This window comes from Triturus cristatus, chromosome 10 (assembly GCF_964204655.1).
Source record: "Triturus cristatus chromosome 10, aTriCri1.1, whole genome shotgun sequence".
Lineage (NCBI taxonomy): Eukaryota > Metazoa > Chordata > Amphibia > Caudata > Salamandridae > Triturus > Triturus cristatus.
The window spans coordinates 1,155,539,068-1,155,557,142 of NC_140593.1; the positions used below are offsets into that span (position 1 = coordinate 1,155,539,068).

Below are 18,075 nucleotides of genomic sequence, written 5' to 3' on the forward strand. Positions count from 1 at the left end.
AGTGTCACACTGACATACACAAAAAGGTGATGGATGGAATGCTTGAATTAATCCCAGTCACTGGCAATTACTGTGGTCGCATCCCGGTCCATCGTTATTTTGCACGCCATGCCAAGTTAATTTGGACCCAGCTATATGCAAATCACCTTTTGGGTGTTTGATGTGACGCCTTCTGCTGCCAAGGGGAAGCCAATATGTGGGTCCCTTGCTTACTGTGCGGTTGGAGCCAAGCTACACCCGATTGAAGAACCCCGATCAGGGCAAACCTGATCTTGAATTGCTTGTGTTCTGGTTCAGGGAGGGCCTGGCCTCGCAGTTCGGGCTGGACTTTTCCTGCTGGAGCAGGGTCAAGACTGATTTGCACAAGGCTGTGTCCAAACTAAGGTGATACAGTGGGCAAAAGAACAAAAGGTTGGCGTGCTACCCTGAGTGAATGCCAGTTGCGAGACTTATCGAAAGCATCCTCCCATCAACATTTGTGTGTTTGTGTAAACCGAAAGTGCTAGCAATCTAGAAATGCTCTCTTTAGAAAGTGCTAGCAATCTAGAAATGCTCTCTTTAGAAAGTGCTAGCAATCTAGAAATGCTCTCTTTAGAAAGTGCTAGCAATCTAGAAATGCTCTCTTTAGAAAGTGCTAGCAATCTAGAAATGCTCTCTTTAGAAAGTGCTAGCAATCTAGAAATGCTCTCTTTAGACAGTGCTAGCAATCTAGAAATGCTCTCTTTAGAAAGCGCTAGCAATCTAGAAATGCTCTCTTTAGAAAGCGCTAGCAATCTAGAAATGCTCTCTTTAGAAAGCGCTAGCAATCTAGAAATGCTCTCTTTAGAAAGCGCTAGCAATCTAGAAATGCTCTCTTTAGAAAGTGCTAGCAATCTAGAAATGCTCTCTTTAGAAAGTGCTAGCAATCTAGAAATGCTCTCTTTAGAAAGTGCTAGCAATCTAGAAATGGTCTCTTTGATGGGGCAGCTCCATGAGTAGGTATTGAATACTACTTTAGTATACCGTACTGATAGCCATTTAAGCATCAGCAAGAAGGCCACTGATCGAATGGTCATGGAGTGTTTTTTATCCTTTTAAACTCCTGAGCAGGTGTGATGGACAATGCTATGGTACACAGAAGGCACTTTCAGATCTCAGCAGAGGGATGAATGGTTCGGTGAGTGTAGACGCGGGTATCCCCTTTATACTCCTGAACAAGTGACGCCGGTGCACAAAAGTCTCGCAGAGAACTGTCGTGGCACAGACCTCTACAGTGAAAGTGCCGCTGCCACAAAGAGCAGGTGGGACATGATCCACACACTTGCAGAGCAGAAGCAATGCGAGCCCCACGCAGAAGCAGAGCAGGAACCGTGGTCCATGGGTCTGCTGCAGCGCCATGTTGGTGCACGCCCATGTTGGTTTACCAAACCTGCCCCACACAGTGCACCCTGGCAGGTGGAGGACGGATGGAGGAGCCGATGAGTTGATGACCTGGGGACTGAAGGTGGTGTAACCATCTAAGCTTCTGGTGGCGAAGAGCTGGTAGTGAACGTGTTCTTCATACTGGATCTTTTGGGTTTAATTCAGGAGTGGTCCACGCACAGCGCGTCCCTTTATCCATTTCCTCATCCTTGGGAAGTTCAGCCTGGACCATAGGCTGAGAAGAAGAGGTGAGCTCTCAAAGTTTTGTGAACTTTAGGAAGTTCTCTTCAGGTCTTGAGGGAAGACGCGGGGCCTTCCAGAGCCTACATCCTTGTACATGAAGAGGTCCTCTTGAGTAGGGGCAACTGGAGGCTTGTAGGGCCCGGGTGGCTAATCCATAGTGCCGGGGGCAAAGGAGCCTGTGGCTTGGCCATGGAAGGATGTCTGATAGCACGGGTGACCTTGAATTGTGGCATCTTGTTTGCGGGCGGCCAGATAGTGCCTTAAGGTCTGGCTTGATGTGACCTGAGCTGTGCGTTGCTGGACCATGCGCAGCGGGTCCTGACTCTTGTGGGCCAAGCACTGACTACCGCAGTCATCCAGGTGGTCTCCCACAGCAGAAGGCATCGAGGCAGGTTTTGGGGGACAGGAGGTTGAGGGAACACATTCTAACATGTGCAGGGGACAGAGTCCATGCTTCTTGTCTTTGACCACGTGATGAGCGCAGCGCGCATCCTCGTCAAACATGACTTATGATTTGTATGTTTGGGGCACCAGCAGGCCTTTTTAGGGACAGAACAGGCGCTGTCACATTGAATTGCCAAATAGCAATGCCTGTTTTTGTACAGCTCTTAGAAAGTGCAGAAGTGTGATATAAAGCGCTATATAAAATGTCAAGTTTTGCTTTCAGTGTGACAGGGTGAACTTGGCACGGTTAGCATAATTCGGTGATTCAACTCTAAATGCAAAGGTGCCTGTACCCTCGCAATTAAGAAGAGGTACTGCGTCCCAGCTGAGAAATGTTCAAGCAATTAAAAAAAGTGCGGGTACTCCGTACCTGACAGCACCTGCCCATTTAAAGCCCAGGCGTAATCGTGTCTTAACTAAGGGTGGGCGTAGTTCGCGAAGTAGCACTTCGCGAAGCTACGCAAAGTGAAGTTCGCACTACGCGAGCTACGCGTAGCACTTCGCGAACTGCGAAGTAACATGTTCGCACTGTGCAAGATGTTGTTTTCAATGATTGCACAGTGCGGACAAGCAACCGGCACTGTGCAATCATTGAAAATGGCATCTTGCACAGTGCGAGCTGTAGTTTTCTGCTGCTCGAGTAGATTTTTACTCGAGCTGCAGCTTTCTCAACGCGAACTGGTAGTTTCTCATCGCGAGCGGTCGCGAGCATACGCGACCCCTCACAATGAGAAACCTGACCTTCTCGCGTTGGGAATCTCGCCGGGAGGTTTATTTTCCATGCTCGCGATCGCGAACAAGGAAAAAGTCTCGCCAGGATGTCATTTTGCTTGCTCGCGGTCGCCAACTTGACGTTGAGGACCGCGAGCAAGCAAAAAATGACCGCAGCACTACGCAACACTACGCTACGCGTGTTCGCACTGTGCTACGTGCAGTTCGCGTAGCGCGAAGTAGCGCGAACTTCGCAAACTACGCGAGCGTAGCGTAGTGCTTCGCCCAGGCCTAGTCTTAACGTACCTCAACACAAAACGTGAATACGCGTAACTTATCAAAGTGGCTGCAAGGGACGTACCACAAGAGTTTATCAACGCTGCCTTTACTCCTGACTATCAAAATATTGAATATCTGCGTCATGTACACAGAAGGTCACAGGACCGGAGGCCGCTGCTTTTAAGTTCGCCCCGACCGCAGTGGTGCCCCAACAACTCCACTCTGGGCCAACAGAGGCCTCGCATGCCAGGGCCCGTCCTGGGGTATGGAGCGCAGAGTCCCTCGGGCGCCTCGCCGGGCCTGGCATCTCAAGCCGCGGCGAGAAAGAATGAAAATCCGCCCTCCTCTGAGACTTGAGTCCCGGCACTCCTTGTCCACGCATGTCTGACCCTGAGCGTCTGCAGCGAGCCCCCGACGGCCTCTTGGAGATTACAATGCGAGGAATGCGGCGTTAAATCTTTCTTTTGAAGCCGAAGTCGGATCTTAATTTTGCTCTTTGACTGTGCACTTTCTGTTCTAGTAAAATATGTTTTTCAAAGTTTCTGCGGGATGGGAGGAAGGAAATGCGTCACTAAAATGTATTTGACGTACTATTTTATTTGACCTTCATCCCCCGTTAGCTGGTGGTATTTTGTAGCTGTTTTGAAACTATATACTTAATTTGTGGAGCCAGTTAGAGGCAGGTTAAACAAAAGTATTCACAGTTTGGAAACTTTGCTTTTACGTCACTTTTTTTAACGCATGACGTCAAGTCTTCACGCAGGTTTCTTCGACGTAGACTTTCCACTTTATTTACTGTGTGGTCATTGGTTAGATGTGACGTTCTAACTTACTCGACACGAGTACAGTTCGGTATCTACAGATACACAGCCAAAGTATTTTACACACTCACTTTTCTCATGCATGGGTGCATTCCATAGAACTGTACCCTGGCTGCCTGCCTGATTCTCATCTCCTGTCCACTAGGAGACCTTAAGCGAGCCCTTGAAAGATGTGACCTAATGGCCAGATTTGCTGACCTTGGAATTGGGAATCAGGTTCGAGTCCTGGGTCAACTCTCCATTCTGTGATTGTGGGCAAATCCCCCATGCCCTAAAAAAATGAATCTGACCTTGTGCCATATTCCATCTGGTGCTGGTATAAAGGACTATCGCAATAAAGTTTGCGCTATAAAAAAACCTGCAAAATGAAAAAAAAGAATTGTAGGAAGTTAGGATCCATCTGCATGGTTACCCCTCATATTTTGCCTGGTGCTAAGCTGTTTTTGACTAGTCTGACTGGGATCCTGCTAATCAGGAGCCCAGTCTCTCTGCTTTCTCCCTTAAATTGTTATGTTCAGTACTTAGGTACACCCCAGATTGGCTACTGGGGTTTCCTTATCAGTCCCTAGTATATGGTACAAACCTACCCAGGGCAGGCACACCAGAGGCCCCCCATCGGCTGAAGTATGCATAATGCTACCCATGGGAGACCGTTCAAAATTTAACGTCAGGCCTGCCTTTACACCTTGTGTTAGCTGGTGCTAGCACCACTTACAAAAGATATTGCTTTCCTATATCTAGGGTCTCTGCACTGTGACCCCTATAGCCGGCTTTATCAATCCTGAAGGCAGGATGCTTGGTTCTAAGTGTGGGTGCCCCTGCATGAGCAGGACACACCTGCAGCCTTCAGAGTCCATTCTCCCGGGTTGTAAGAGAAGCAGCCATGTACCATATAGAGGGGCACCGCGTAATTAAGTGATGACCATCTTGAAATTGGCTGCAACGAATCCTATAGTGTTTGGTATCAAACATGTTGGAATCATATTCCCACACCGTAAACGGTGTGTGAGGTAGGATTCCAAGCACTGACAGAGCCCTCCGTTAAGCTCTCAGTGCTCCCGGTACCAGTCTTCTAGACCTGGAGAGCACAACATGGCCGCCACCGACCAGAGACGTGATTCTCCCCTCCTGCTGCTGAGCCAAGCTCGAGCAGGGGAAGGCAGAACAATAGGCACCCTGTCACAGGAAGGTGTGACCACCTCCCAGACAGGGTTTAGTGTATTGGGGCCGGGTGGGTGCGCTTGCCAGGGGCACTCTGTCTGCATGAGGGGCACACTTGGTGCCTCCTTGCATAGTCCATTTCAGACTATCTCTGGGAGCCGTTGGCTCCCGCTCTGGTACGAAACTGGACAAAGGACATGGGAGTAACCTTCCCCTTGTTCAAACCCTCCCCTGGGAGTGTCCCCTGAATCGTCCCAACCCTTTCTTTAGAGTTCTTAAGGGCTTACCTGGCTGTAGCTCCCTAGAATCTTCGTGGGACACGATTCAATTCAAACACCACTTCAACTTCTATCATCTGGGCACTCTGGACTTTGCTGGACTTCTTTTGGGCTCGCCTTTGTTTTCCTTTCAGTCTGCTCCATCGTCTGTGCCTTTGCACCATACAGGAACCTTCCAAGGCCTGTGGGCATCCAAGAAACCTAAAGGAATCTCCCTTGAAGTGAAGGAGTCACTTCCCTGCATCTTCAGGCACCGCAACTAGGTCGACCGGTCTGCTGATCCTGAGCTCCTACGGACTCCAAAAGGTTCAACAACACAGGTTTTGGTTCTCCACAGCTCTGGAGGCCTACCCAGCCCTCTCGACAAGTTTGAGGCCAGTATCCCTCGTGAGGGCCACAGGAGCCTAACCCCTGTGCACCGTATCGACTTGCCGTTGCAAAGGCTTGTTGCCTTTCTCAAGCATCTCCAGTGACCAGAATCTTCGTCCACATCCCTTCGTTTGCACCGTGGCCTGCATCTTTTGGTGAGCTGCTTGAGGTCCTCTTGCGACTCCAGAGCCTTCGGCACCTTTGTTTCTTTTGGGCTCCGCTGATTGCTCGGGGCATGCCCTGACTCCCCTGCTTGTGGTGAGGCCCCTGGACCTTGCTGGTCCTGTCATTGCACCTTCTTCGAGTTCTAAGTTGTTTGCAGTTGCCAAGGTTTGTTTGTGCTCCCGATGGACATTGACCCCTCAACTCTCGACATGCGACGTAGGACAGCTCGTGCACGGCTCCTGGTCTTCCTTAGCATCGCCTGGTCCTCATAGCTGCAGAGTCAAGGTCACCGTCAGCTCTCCTGCAACACCCAACATTGGTGGACATTCATCTTCCAGGTCTCTGAGTCACTTCTGAGTGACATAGACTCTGTCACCTCTGCTTGCAGGTACTCTTCAACTTGAATCCATCTTCGAATTCCACCGGACACTTTCTCCTTCTCCAGCAGCGGCATTTTCCTGAAGTCCTCCATTGGGTTCGACAGCGGTTTCCGACACCACTTCACACCTATGCACCCGGCTTCCCTGGTGTAGGTAACATGGGTCCTAGAGTATTGATGAAATGATGAAACCTTCAAGTGGGTAAGTCAAACTCTTTATTACCGGTCTCCTTTCTCCACCAACAGCACAATAACTGCCTTACCTGAACATTCTAAGGTAGCCTCCAGAGAACAGCAGAAGATACCATAGTGAGATAACGGAGGGGGCGGGGGAACAATGGATGAATGTACCAATATTAAATAGTGAGGATGGAGTAGGGAATAACACCAATAAACCAATAAATAAGATTACACGTTGTAACAGGTATCCACGGGTGGGGCGGCTCTCCAACCTTCTGTCTTCCACGGGGTTTGTTCAGGGTCCACCGGGAAGGGTCTTTAAAATTGCAACCGCGACTTACACGTTGATTTGTATGGAGAACACCGTCGCGTTCTCACACTACACACACTCTCCGTGGGGTCCCTATCTACTTACCATGGGTGGTTCCTTGGGTCCCCAGCACTTCTACGTCCTCTGGACATTGTCTTGACGTGCGTCGTGGTTCTTATATCACTTTCTTAGTATATGGTTTGAATTGTGTTCCAGGAAGGGAGGGGGGGTGGAGTCTCTCTGTGACGAGCAGGACTATCATATGGGTAATGGAGATTACCGCTAATTAATCTGTTCATAACCCCCACGTCTGTCCTCCTCATCCTAGTCCTAACTTGTGAGGCTGTACCCAAGCTACAAGAATGAAACCAACACAATTATATGCTGCTTACCATGACTATGTTTACCACAATTATTTCATTTCTTTTTTTATTACAGATACACTAAAATTGCCCCGTTGTCCTAAAAAACGAATCTAATTTATAACGGTAAAGAATAGTATTGAAACTTGCTCATATGGACGCCCTACACATTTCCTGGAGTGAAGCACCGCCCGCTTCAGCCAGGAAGCCTCTACTGCTATAGTAGACCTTGCCGTAACCTTCCCTGGCATTTACCAGTTCCCTAGAGAGGTGTAAACTTGGGAGATGGCTCGTCTGACACACCTACTGATTGTTGTAGCGGAGGCTTTTTACCCTGCATGCTGTCCCATGGGAGATGAGACATCACAAAAGGTTTTGTTTTCTGTAGATATATCTAAAGAACTCTTGGGGTTGATAGAACATTATATGAGGCCCGAAAGACCGGGAAAACAACCTCCTGAGAGTTGTGAAATTGAGTCTGTACTTTAGGCTTGAATTTCGAATCTGTCCTCATAACCACTTTGTCGGGGGAAAAAACCTTCAAGTACAGGTAGGCAATTAATAAAGATGTTAACTCGCCTATTCTTCTTGCCGTGGTTATGAAACCCAAGAAATATAAGCATTATCCAAAGGCTCATACGGAGCTTCATGCAAGCCCTCCAAAACAAAAGATAAATCCCAGGAAAGAATTGGCGATGAAATTAGTTTTTTGCTAAAGACAGAATTATGGTTAAATCGCATCTGGATTCACTACAAGGTCTGATAGTTGCCCAATGTGAGGAATTCTTTGAAGGAGCTAAACGTTTTGAGAATCAACAGCTTAAAAAGTCTTGAATCTTTGAGGGATCTCCAGGCACTGGATCGCAGTCCAAATCTTGAACACTGGGAACAGAAGTTTTAAGAGTGGAGTCTTCTTAACCCCTTGAATGTCGTAAGCTATCGCTCTGGTACATCCCTACTGTTGCAACCCATCGGTGTGGATGTTAGAGATGGAAACTGAAGAGAATTGGGTCTGAATGGGCGAGTTCGAAGTAGGTCTGTTGTAAGATGGGTTAGCAACAGAAACTAGGACCTCTTGGCGGGGGGGGGGGGAGGGTGCAATGAGAATTAGTGTTACTTCATCCCTCTGAACCTTCTGAAGCAGCTTTGGGAAAAGTTGAATTGGAGGGAAGGTGTGCATGAGTTCCCAAGGCCATGGAGCTGTTAATGCATCCAAACCTGCCCCCACACACTTCCCGACATACCGTCTCGGTACAAAAACAAGGAAGAAGGGCATTCATTGGTGATGCAAAATAGATCGAGAGTTGGCTTACACAAATGGTCACAAAGTATTTTGACTGCCTGGACACGCAGGTGAAAATGTATTGAAGATGGCATGTTTCGATGGAGGCTGTCTGCTTGGAGTTTGAATAAACCCCGGAATGTACATGACTCGAATCGACAACAGGTTGAACTCTGCTCAAGAGAGAATTTTGTCTGCTAATTTGGCCAGGGAATTCAACTTTGTTCCCCCTTATCCTGTTTATATACGATTTGACAACCTGATTGTCTTCACCAACACATGTTTGCTGTCAACTCCCCCAATTTTGAAGAGTTCAGGGATTTCTACTGAGACCAATTTCCCTGAGTTTCCTGTACACCCAAGTAAGACCCCCCCAACCCCACTAACTTTCATCTGTTGTCAAGACCCGTGCAGCTGTCTTCAACATCTGAACTCCCTTTTGAAGATTCAGGGGACAAAGCCACCATTGGAGGTCCTGAGCTATTTTTTGAGAATACCGCAATTTGAATATTTTAGCTCAGGGATGCTGTGGACCAGTTTGCTACCATATGTTGTACCAATGTTCTTAAATGAAGTCTGGCCGAAGGAACTACAGCTGTACAGGCGATCAGACCCTGAACTCTTAACCACTGATGAGCAGTAGCTGAAAGAGCTTCAAGGTGGTCTTCAAGGTGAGCTTGATGTCTCACTCTCCTTTCTTCTAGCTTGAAGCCCCTCTCGTTCATAGAGGGCGCTAATGACTTTCCTGTGACATGTTTGGGTCAGTTGCGATTTGTCTTTGTTGAGAAGAAATCCTAGAGAGATTAGAATCTTGCATACCAATGAGACATCTTCCCCCACCTTGGGTAGAGTAGATGCTACAATTACCTAATCATCAAGGTAGGCAAATAGATGCACAACAAACATATGTAAAAACCTATGTATATGAGCAACTACCTCACCTTTATTTTAAGTCCTTCGCCCCTCTCCTCAAAAAGGATCGTATATAATGTGCTACAGTAGCTGACAAGCTCTGCTTTCAACACAGATTAGACTCACACCGGTCCTCTGATAACTTCTCAAGATTTGCTTAGGTGTATTGTTGCAGTTCATCAGTGCTGAGCGAAGGCCGGGCTGTAGAAGATGCCAAGAGGTGGGTAGAGCAAAAACCCTTGAGTAGGAGCTGCTTTTGTTGTGATGCTGATTTTGCCTTTCCTCGTGCGGGTGAGCAGGACGTTTGATCCACACGTAAGCAAATGTTCCTCTAATTTACATAACTATGTCCCCACAGACTGGACAAATATATTCCTATCACTTTATTCTCTCAAAGACTGTTCTCTTTTTATGGTGCGAAGATCCTAGGTGGAAGAAGACAGCCCTGACCAGTCACTCACTGAATTAAAAAAATACTGGCCTAGAAACTATTCATAGACTTATGTTGCCATAAAACCTTCATTCAGAAGCTCAACTGTCAAGACGAACCGCCCAAGCAAACCAAAATTATCCAGTTGTGGCCACACAAACCCCCAGTTGACTAGGTCACATGGTATCTCCATATTCACAATGGCCCTCACTGCTGGTGTCTCCATAATATGTGCCTGACCTGTTTTAAGGCTAGGGACAAATGTATCGCTGTTGTTCTTGGGCATTCATGGTGTTTTGCAGTCGGTGAGTAATTTGGCAAATATTCTCCCATTAAAGTGCACTACTGGTTCGGCCTGTGTGAGGCTTAGAATGGTTTTCATTTATGTTTCTTCAGGACCGCTGCTGTATTTGCCCTTTCCTAGAGTCCTGGAGCCTTCCCTTTTATTACAGATTCATGAATGATCAGTAGCCAAATAGGTTGTAAGCCGTCTTCCCATAGTTAAAAAAACAAAAAAAGGAAAAAACACAACTGCTCGAAGCCCTTATTTACCCTGTGGGTTATTCTTTCAGCAGACGGATACAAGTCACTGGTATTTCTCTATAGGAGGCTTTTTCAGTCACCCCTCCCTGCTGTCCAGTAGAGCAGCATGACATGGTAAGAAGTCTGGGAAAGAGGCAATCCCCTGGTCAACCTTAGAGGTCAGTCGTTTTGCTTCAGTCCAGCCGTGGGTAGCTAATGCTGAAGGTATTGCTTTATATTTCTCATCTCTTAAATACGTATCTGTAATAACTTCTCTACCCCTACGTCTCTTGGAAGCTTGCTGCAAAATTAAACCATGCCAATGTTTTCTGACTTGTGGTAACCAAAATCCACGTTTAGCAAACTGTGTTAGTATAAGCGGGTCGAAGAAATTAGTGCTTTTTATCCAACAAACAGCAGATCCAGTATGATTTTAGTAAATTCCCAGCCACTGACCCGCAAACATCTCCACAAGGGTTTGTACATTTGTATCACTTATGAGATGTGGCACTCAAGACTCACATACTTCTGTTTCCTTTTTTAGCATCATTAATAGAAGATTTTATTCCTCCTCCGCCAGCCATTCTCTTTTCTTCATTATAGCAGTGCAAGGATAAGTGATCCTACTCAGTTCCTCCCAACTGGGCCATTTAATCTGCTCTAGTCTTCTACGACTTTTTAAAATAGTCATGATTGCTCCAATTAACTATAAAGCCAGGAATTTTACCAAAATACGCCATCTTATCCAATACTGCTAGAATTAATGTATTTAGCTCTGATACCCAGTGCTTCTGGGAAGATGCTTTACTTGATGTGACTGAGACCGATGGAAGAACCAGTGGGGACTGAATTCTCATTCTCTGCTTTGTGTCTTACTGGGAGTGATGGCTGTTGTTTGGAGATGTTTTGCTGTATGTGCTGCTTTACGTATCTGAGATGGTGTTGGAGGTATGATCCTTCCCAGAATGCCCTGCTGATTCCATTGTTTTCTTAATCCACAGGTGGTTGTTGCTCCTCCTGCTCTGGATGTCAAAGTAGAAACACCAGATGAAGTATGCATTGCTGACGGCGGCACCACCACCAACGAGAATCCCACTAGCCCACAAACTTTTATCACTTCTGCACAAGAGGCCAAGGTACCGGCGTCCGAGCCGACGACATTGAACCAAGAGATTTTGGTGGTGGTCAACCCACCCGAACAAGAACCTCTGCCTCCTGAAAAGGAGCTGCTTGAGATAGTTGGCATGGACACAGCAAGCACAGAGGGAGATCCGCTTCTGCACGGAGATAGCACTGGCGAGACAATGGTGAAGGTAAAAGAGGAAACGTCAACGCCCTCGACTCCAACGGAAGGGCAGCCGCTGAAGGGTCGGAAGCCCAGGGACTTGGAGCTGCCATTCTGCCCAAGCCTGCTGTCCTCCGGGACATGCCAGGACAGAATCAATGCCACAGTAAACACACTGCTGTCTGCGGGTGGTGGGAGCAACTCCCTCACTCCCACAGTAATCACGTCACATGCTTTGGTGAGTAGCAGGTGTGAGTTTTGGGTCTTCAACCAGGGAGAGGATTCTCATCTTCTATCCTGGCTGTCCCCTAGGCAAGTTCTTTGCTTGCTCAGTATTTCCAGTAGATTTCTGACTTCACTGATGATGATTCTTTCTAAGAATCTGCTGCTTCACAAGGAGGGGTATTGTATGGTAACAGATCAACTAACCCTATAGAACTTGTTCCCCTGCTCCCTAGTGATAACATGTGGACTAGGTTAGGTTCACGTCTGTGGTCATAGATGGACGAGGAGTCACGTCACCATATCCCTAACTTCTGTCTGCAGAGGCATTTCTTCTCCGCGGTAAGTAGTGGACTGGCCCCTTCTTACTGTTCACCTAGTAGTGGTCTTTAGGAGGGTGGACTGAGGATTTTTTAGGGCCAGAAAGAAAGCATTGTTCTTGCATAAGTGCTTCCTGGGCAGGGCCGTGTTTTCTTAAGGGAAAAGTCATCCCACAATCATGGAGTCCATCTACTACAGCACTTGATGTCAAGTTTTACACTATAAAAATAAGCCGCACTTCCCCTTTTCACCCTTACTCGTGGTCTAATGTGGGGAGCCCTAAGTAGTGTATTATGTAGTTGTGCGAACCTAGCCAAACGGCAGTGGAGCGCTGTATAGGGTCAAACACCAACACAAAGTCAATGGGTAGGCACGCTGATTTACGGATGGTTAATGCATTGTCATGTAGTGTTCTGTAAAGAGGGGAGTCTCAAACTGGAGCATTGTTGGGGTGGTCCTGATGGATACGGAGATGTTGTTCCAAATCCTGGGTGCACAGAGGAAAAAGGCCTGCCGCCGTGTTATTTCTTTTTTACACTTAGTCTGTAGTCTGCTGGGGTCCTAGCTGCAGCTGTGCCCAGATGCGCCTGAGATGGTGAGCTTGCCTGCAAGACGAGTGGGTGCTGGTCGTGATCGCTTTGTAAATTATGCTGCTGGTTTTGAAGATAGTTCGTCTGGCAAGCAAAGCCAATAAGATTCATTCAGGGTGGGGGTTGCATTTCTTCAGTCCCAGAATAAGACATGCTGCGTAGTGGTGCCAATGTGCAGTGTGTGAGAACTGAGTAGGGCATTACCACCATACAGATGCAAGCGTACCAGGGCTTGGGCAGCAGTTAAGTCAATTTCTGGAATAAATGTTTTAACTTTTCTTTTTATTAAGAAGAAAGAGCTGATACAAGGCCATCTTTGTTTTTTTTTGTGTGCAATGTGTTCTATGTGAGTGGAGTCAGCGTCCAGGGTGAATTGAAGTGTCTTGGCATTCGGTGAAAGTTTGGATTTCAAAACTGTCAAGGGTCATGCTTTTGAGGCAGGTTTGTGCTGGTTCTTTTTTTTATTGTTTTTGGTAAATAACAGCAATTCCGTCTTGGTTGGGTTGAGCTTCAACGAGGCGCTGGACATCCAGGCCTGGATGATGTGTAAGCAGTGTTTGAGACATTGAAAGTCTGAAGCCGAGCAGACTTCCAAGTAGAGTTGTGTACTATCTGCACATTGGTTAATCTTGATGCTGTTGTCTGTGAGTCGAGCACCAAGCGGCTTCATGTATAGGTTGACAGTAACGAACTCTAGAGGACTGCACAGGAGGTCTTTCTAGATCTGTACTTGCCTATGTGAACAAACTGGTGTTGAATAGAAAAGTAGGATGAGAACCAGTGAAGGACATTGCTGATGAATCCGAATCAAGACTCTAGGGAGCATGTGAGGGTGGGATGGTCGACTGTGAAAAAGGCAGCTGGGAGATCAACAATATCAGAAGGCGCGGTCATCTTCATGTGTGGTCAAGAGGGCATCGTCCATGATGTGTGTAAGGCAAAGTTTCCATGTTTAAGCGTGATCTGAAGCCAGAATGGTAGTCATGCAGGATATGGTTAGCATTGATGTGATCTTGCAGTGATCTTCTGAATGAATGATAGGTCAGTGATGAGCCAGTAGTTGGCAAGGTCATCCGCGTCTAATGTAGGTTTCTTTAGGAGTGGAAGGATGTGGCCTGTCTTGAAAGTATCTGTGATGATGCCTTGAGTGAGTGAAGCATAGACCGTGGAAGTAGGGGTAGAAGAGCATCTCCTGAAACAGCTTGGATGGAGGGCGATGGTAAGACATCATTTATATATGAAGTGGCTCTGAGGGAGTTTAGTTTTCCAGTGCGATATGGGAGGGACAGGGCTCTGAAGGCTGAACACTGCGGGATTTTAAGGGAAAGGGTGGCTGTAAGAATTGAAGCACACTTGGTGTTGTCGACGTCCTGTTGGATCTTCTGTGTTTTGCAGGGAAGAAGCAGTTGATAGAATTACACTGTTCGAGGCATATGAGCTGCAGATTGTATACTTTTGCATAGATCCCCATCTGGTGCTGGGCTCAGTTTGTTTTTGTCCTGGAAGAGGTCTTTGTAGTCATGAGATAGGTGACTCCTCCCTAGAACGATAGTGCGCATGGGCATCGACTGCATCCTTAGATTGTTTTTTTCCGCCATCGTGTTTGGATGTACATTGCTGCGCTCTGGGTCTATAACGGTTTCGAATCTCCCTTCGACGTGCAATTCTCTCCACTCGACGGTATTGTCTCGTTTCCCTTTTCGACGCGCATCTTCAAAACAAACTTCTCGACCTCCATTTTCAACGCGGGCCATTGGGCGAAGAAAACCATCCGTGATCGTCGGGCTCGACGTCACGAAATGTTTTGCGGAAGCAGCTTGATTCCGGACGTCTTTGGAGCAGATCCCGAAATCCAGCCGGAACAATCGGGTGATGAAGAAGACATCTACATCCCCGAAGCTAATGACTCCGACGCTGAAGAGGAGACACTCACCCCGGCTCAGGGGTCCGTGAGTACCGAAACCCTTCTCCCCAAAAACAAACCGAAGGCCCCGGTAAAACCCTTGCCCTCTGGCTTGGGTTGACACTGACAACATACATCAGATGCCCCACCCTTGGGCCCGGCTATGAAACCGAAACATAAGCCTTCCAACTCGGGCTCGAGTCACCCCCATTCCGGCGCCGGGCAGTCCTCCCCGGCACCGAAGCTACGAAGCTCTCGGCGTCGAAGCATACCAAAGACAAAGACTCGGAACCGAAGAAATCTTCGGAGCCGAAAAAGGCTTCGGACTCCAAAAAGTCGTCTTGCCGAAAAAGACCTTGGACTCCAAAAAGTCGTCAGAGCCCAAAAAAGCCTCGAAGCAGAAAAAACACTCACAGACTCCATCCAAGGAAGGCTCGGTTTTGAAATCTTTGGCACCGAACAAAGACATTTTGCCCACTTAGCCTGATTTTTCGGACCCAAAACACAAAAATGTGTTTATTGATCCAAACACGGGCAAACTAGTCGCCAAGCCTCCAAAAAAGAGGAAAGTGGACACTACAGAGGACCCTTCAATACCACCCAAGAGACAGGAGATAGGCACTAACTCTTCCGCACCTCCTTCTTCTCCTCCAGTTAATCCACACTTATTGATTTCTCCGCCAAACTCCCCACAACCTATAGTTTCACCTCACACATCAAATACTGATGATGACGTAGGTGGGGATACAGATCCACAGTTGGCTGATAATGATGATTCACATACCATCCCACATAACATAGACCCTTGGTAGGACTACAATACAGACCCCGACCCACATAATGACCCAGATTTCTATCCATCTAAGCCGTCACCACCAGATGACAACACTGGGTTCGCGCAGAGTCCCCTTACACTCCGACACCCTAGAAGAAGATTTTTTGCTAGAACCCTTCGCACCCTGGAAAAAAACAATCCGCACCCTGCCAATGTTAAAAGGCTTGATAAAACATGCCCCAGAAGTTTTTAAGGACCCAGTCAGAGCCAGGGTTCTCAACCCCAGGGTGGATAAAAAATACAAGGCAGCTACTAATGACCCAATTTATATTAAAGGTCCGATCCCCTTGGATACCCTTGTGGTAACTAATGCACGCAAGCGGGCAAACTCACAGGGCACAGGTGACACCCCACCTCCTGATACGGAATCCAAATTAATTGACGCATCAGGGAAACGTATCGCGTCACAGGCTGCAAACCATTAGCGTATCGCCAATGCCAAAGCTTTATTGGCCAGATACGACAGAGCCCACTACGACGAGCTTGAAAAGATCATGGAACACCTTCCTGATCAGTACAAGCAAAAGGCCAACGACCTTATCCAAGAGGACAAATTAATTACCAACACCTCAATAAATTTTGGGCGTTGGATGCAGCCGATACCGCATCTCACGCAATCAATACTAGTGCCTTGTTGCGTGGACACGCCTGGCTCCGGATTTCCGGATTCAAGCAGGAGGTTCTGACTGCTATTTTAAACCGGCCGTTTGATCAAGAGCATCTTTTCGGGCCTACAGTTGACACATCCCTAGAAAAGATGAAGAAGGACACCGGAACTGCTAAGTCTATGGGGGCCTTACAGTTCCCTTCCCCATGAGGCTCTTTTCGCCGCTCTTTCTACAGAGCCGGCTCAAAAACCACGGTTTCAGAACAGCCCTCTTCCTCCAAAAGCCCCACTCAAACATCCCCCAAAGGATACTTTCGCAGAGGATACAGAGGCAACAATAATAAGGGAAGAGGTCACTGCAAAAACAGCCGCACCTACCCTACCACTAAACAGTGACTTTCCTCCACTTCCCCTCAATTATTCCACTCCTGTCGGGGGACGTCTTTCACAGTTCCTACCTGTCTGGAATTCCATCACAACAGACAAGTGGGTTAGACAAATTATCCAGTATGGTTATTGCCTGGAACTCACTTCTACTCCCCCAAACATTCCTCCCAGACAGCACCCGATGTCCTTAGAACATCTAACACTTCTCAAACAAGAGGTTCTCTCTCTATTACAAAAACATGCAATAGAACCAGTCCCTTTGCCTCATCTAGACGCAGGGGTTTACTCCCTCTACTTCCAAAAAAGGACGGCTCCCTCAGGTCCATAGTGGACCTCAGGCCACTAAACCTCTGCATTCAGTCAGACCACTTCCACGTGGCCACTCTCCAACAGGGCGACTTTCTCTCCACTCTGGATCTAAAGGAAGCCTACTTCCATATTCCCATTCACCCCGCTCACTGGAAATATCTCCGATTTGTGGTAGATGGTCAACACTACCAATTCAAAGTCCTCCCGTTCGGGGTCACTACAGCACCCAGAGTCTTCACCAAATGCCTCGCAGTAGTTGCAGCCCACTTAAGAAGACAGCACATTCATGTCTTCCCTTATCTGGACTACTGGCTCATAAAAGCCTAATCATACAGCAACTGTGTGCAACACACAAACAAGACAATTCAACTGCTTCACAGCTTGGGATTCACAATAAACCTCGCCAAATCCCATCTCCAACTGTCCAACATACAACAGTACCTAGGGGCTACAATAGACACTTCGAAAGCTCTAGCATACCCCAATCCAGTCAGGATAAGCGCCATACAGGCTCTAATCCAAAAATTTCAGCCTCAACACTCACTACCAGCGCGAGTGTTTTTGCAGTTAACCGGGTTGATGTCCTCCTGCATTCTCCTCGCCCCTTATGCAAGACTCCAAATACGTCCATTACAGGAATGTTTGGCACGTCAGTGGAACCAGGCTCAAGGTCAGCTAATAGATCTGGTGTTAGTGGATGACCCCACCCATCACTCTCTGCAGTGGTGGCACACACACAGCCTTTCCAAAGGGCGGCCGTTCCTCGAGCCGGTTCTACAGACATTGCTAACAGCAGACGCATTGCTCACCGGCTGGGGAGCTCATCTTCAAACCCATACCATCCAGGGCATATGGACCCCCCAACAAAGACAATGCCACATAAACTATCTGGAATTGTTAGCAATCTTCCTAGCGTTAAAATCTTTTCAACTCCACCTTCTAGGCAAAGCTGTTCTGGTCCGTACAGACAACATGACAGCAATGTACTACACACAGAAACAGGGGGGAACACACTCTCTGCAGCTTTCACACCTAGCTCAGAGCATATGGAGATGGGCCATTCCGCAAAACATATATCTCCTTGCAGAACACCTCCCCGGTGTACACAGTCAGATAGCAGATCTTCTCAGTAGTCAGACACAGCAGATCCACAAATGGGAACTTCATCCTCCAGTTCTTCTTCCATTCTTTTGCATGTGGGGCCACCCAGAAATAGATCTGTTTGCCACACACCAAAACGCAAAATGCCCAACCTTCGCATCCAGGTATCCACACCCATTGTCCAAAGGCAATGCGCTATGTATGTACTGGTCAGGCAAATTTGCTTACGCTTTTCCGCCTCTCCCATTCATTCCGTTAGTGGTTCA

At 47.5% G+C, this 18,075-nt stretch overlaps 1 protein-coding gene across 1 annotated transcript in view; it reads left to right on the forward strand.

Annotated features, from left to right (window-relative positions):
• The window catches only part of ELK1 (ETS transcription factor ELK1), a 156,907-nt gene that overhangs the window by 93,615 nt on the left and 45,217 nt on the right, over positions 1-18,075 (forward strand). The window contains exon 4 of the mRNA XM_085629517.1: positions 11,251-11,772. Coding sequence (XP_085485643.1) covers positions 11,251-11,772 — 522 coding nt within the window. The remainder of the gene's footprint in view (positions 1-11,250; positions 11,773-18,075) is intronic.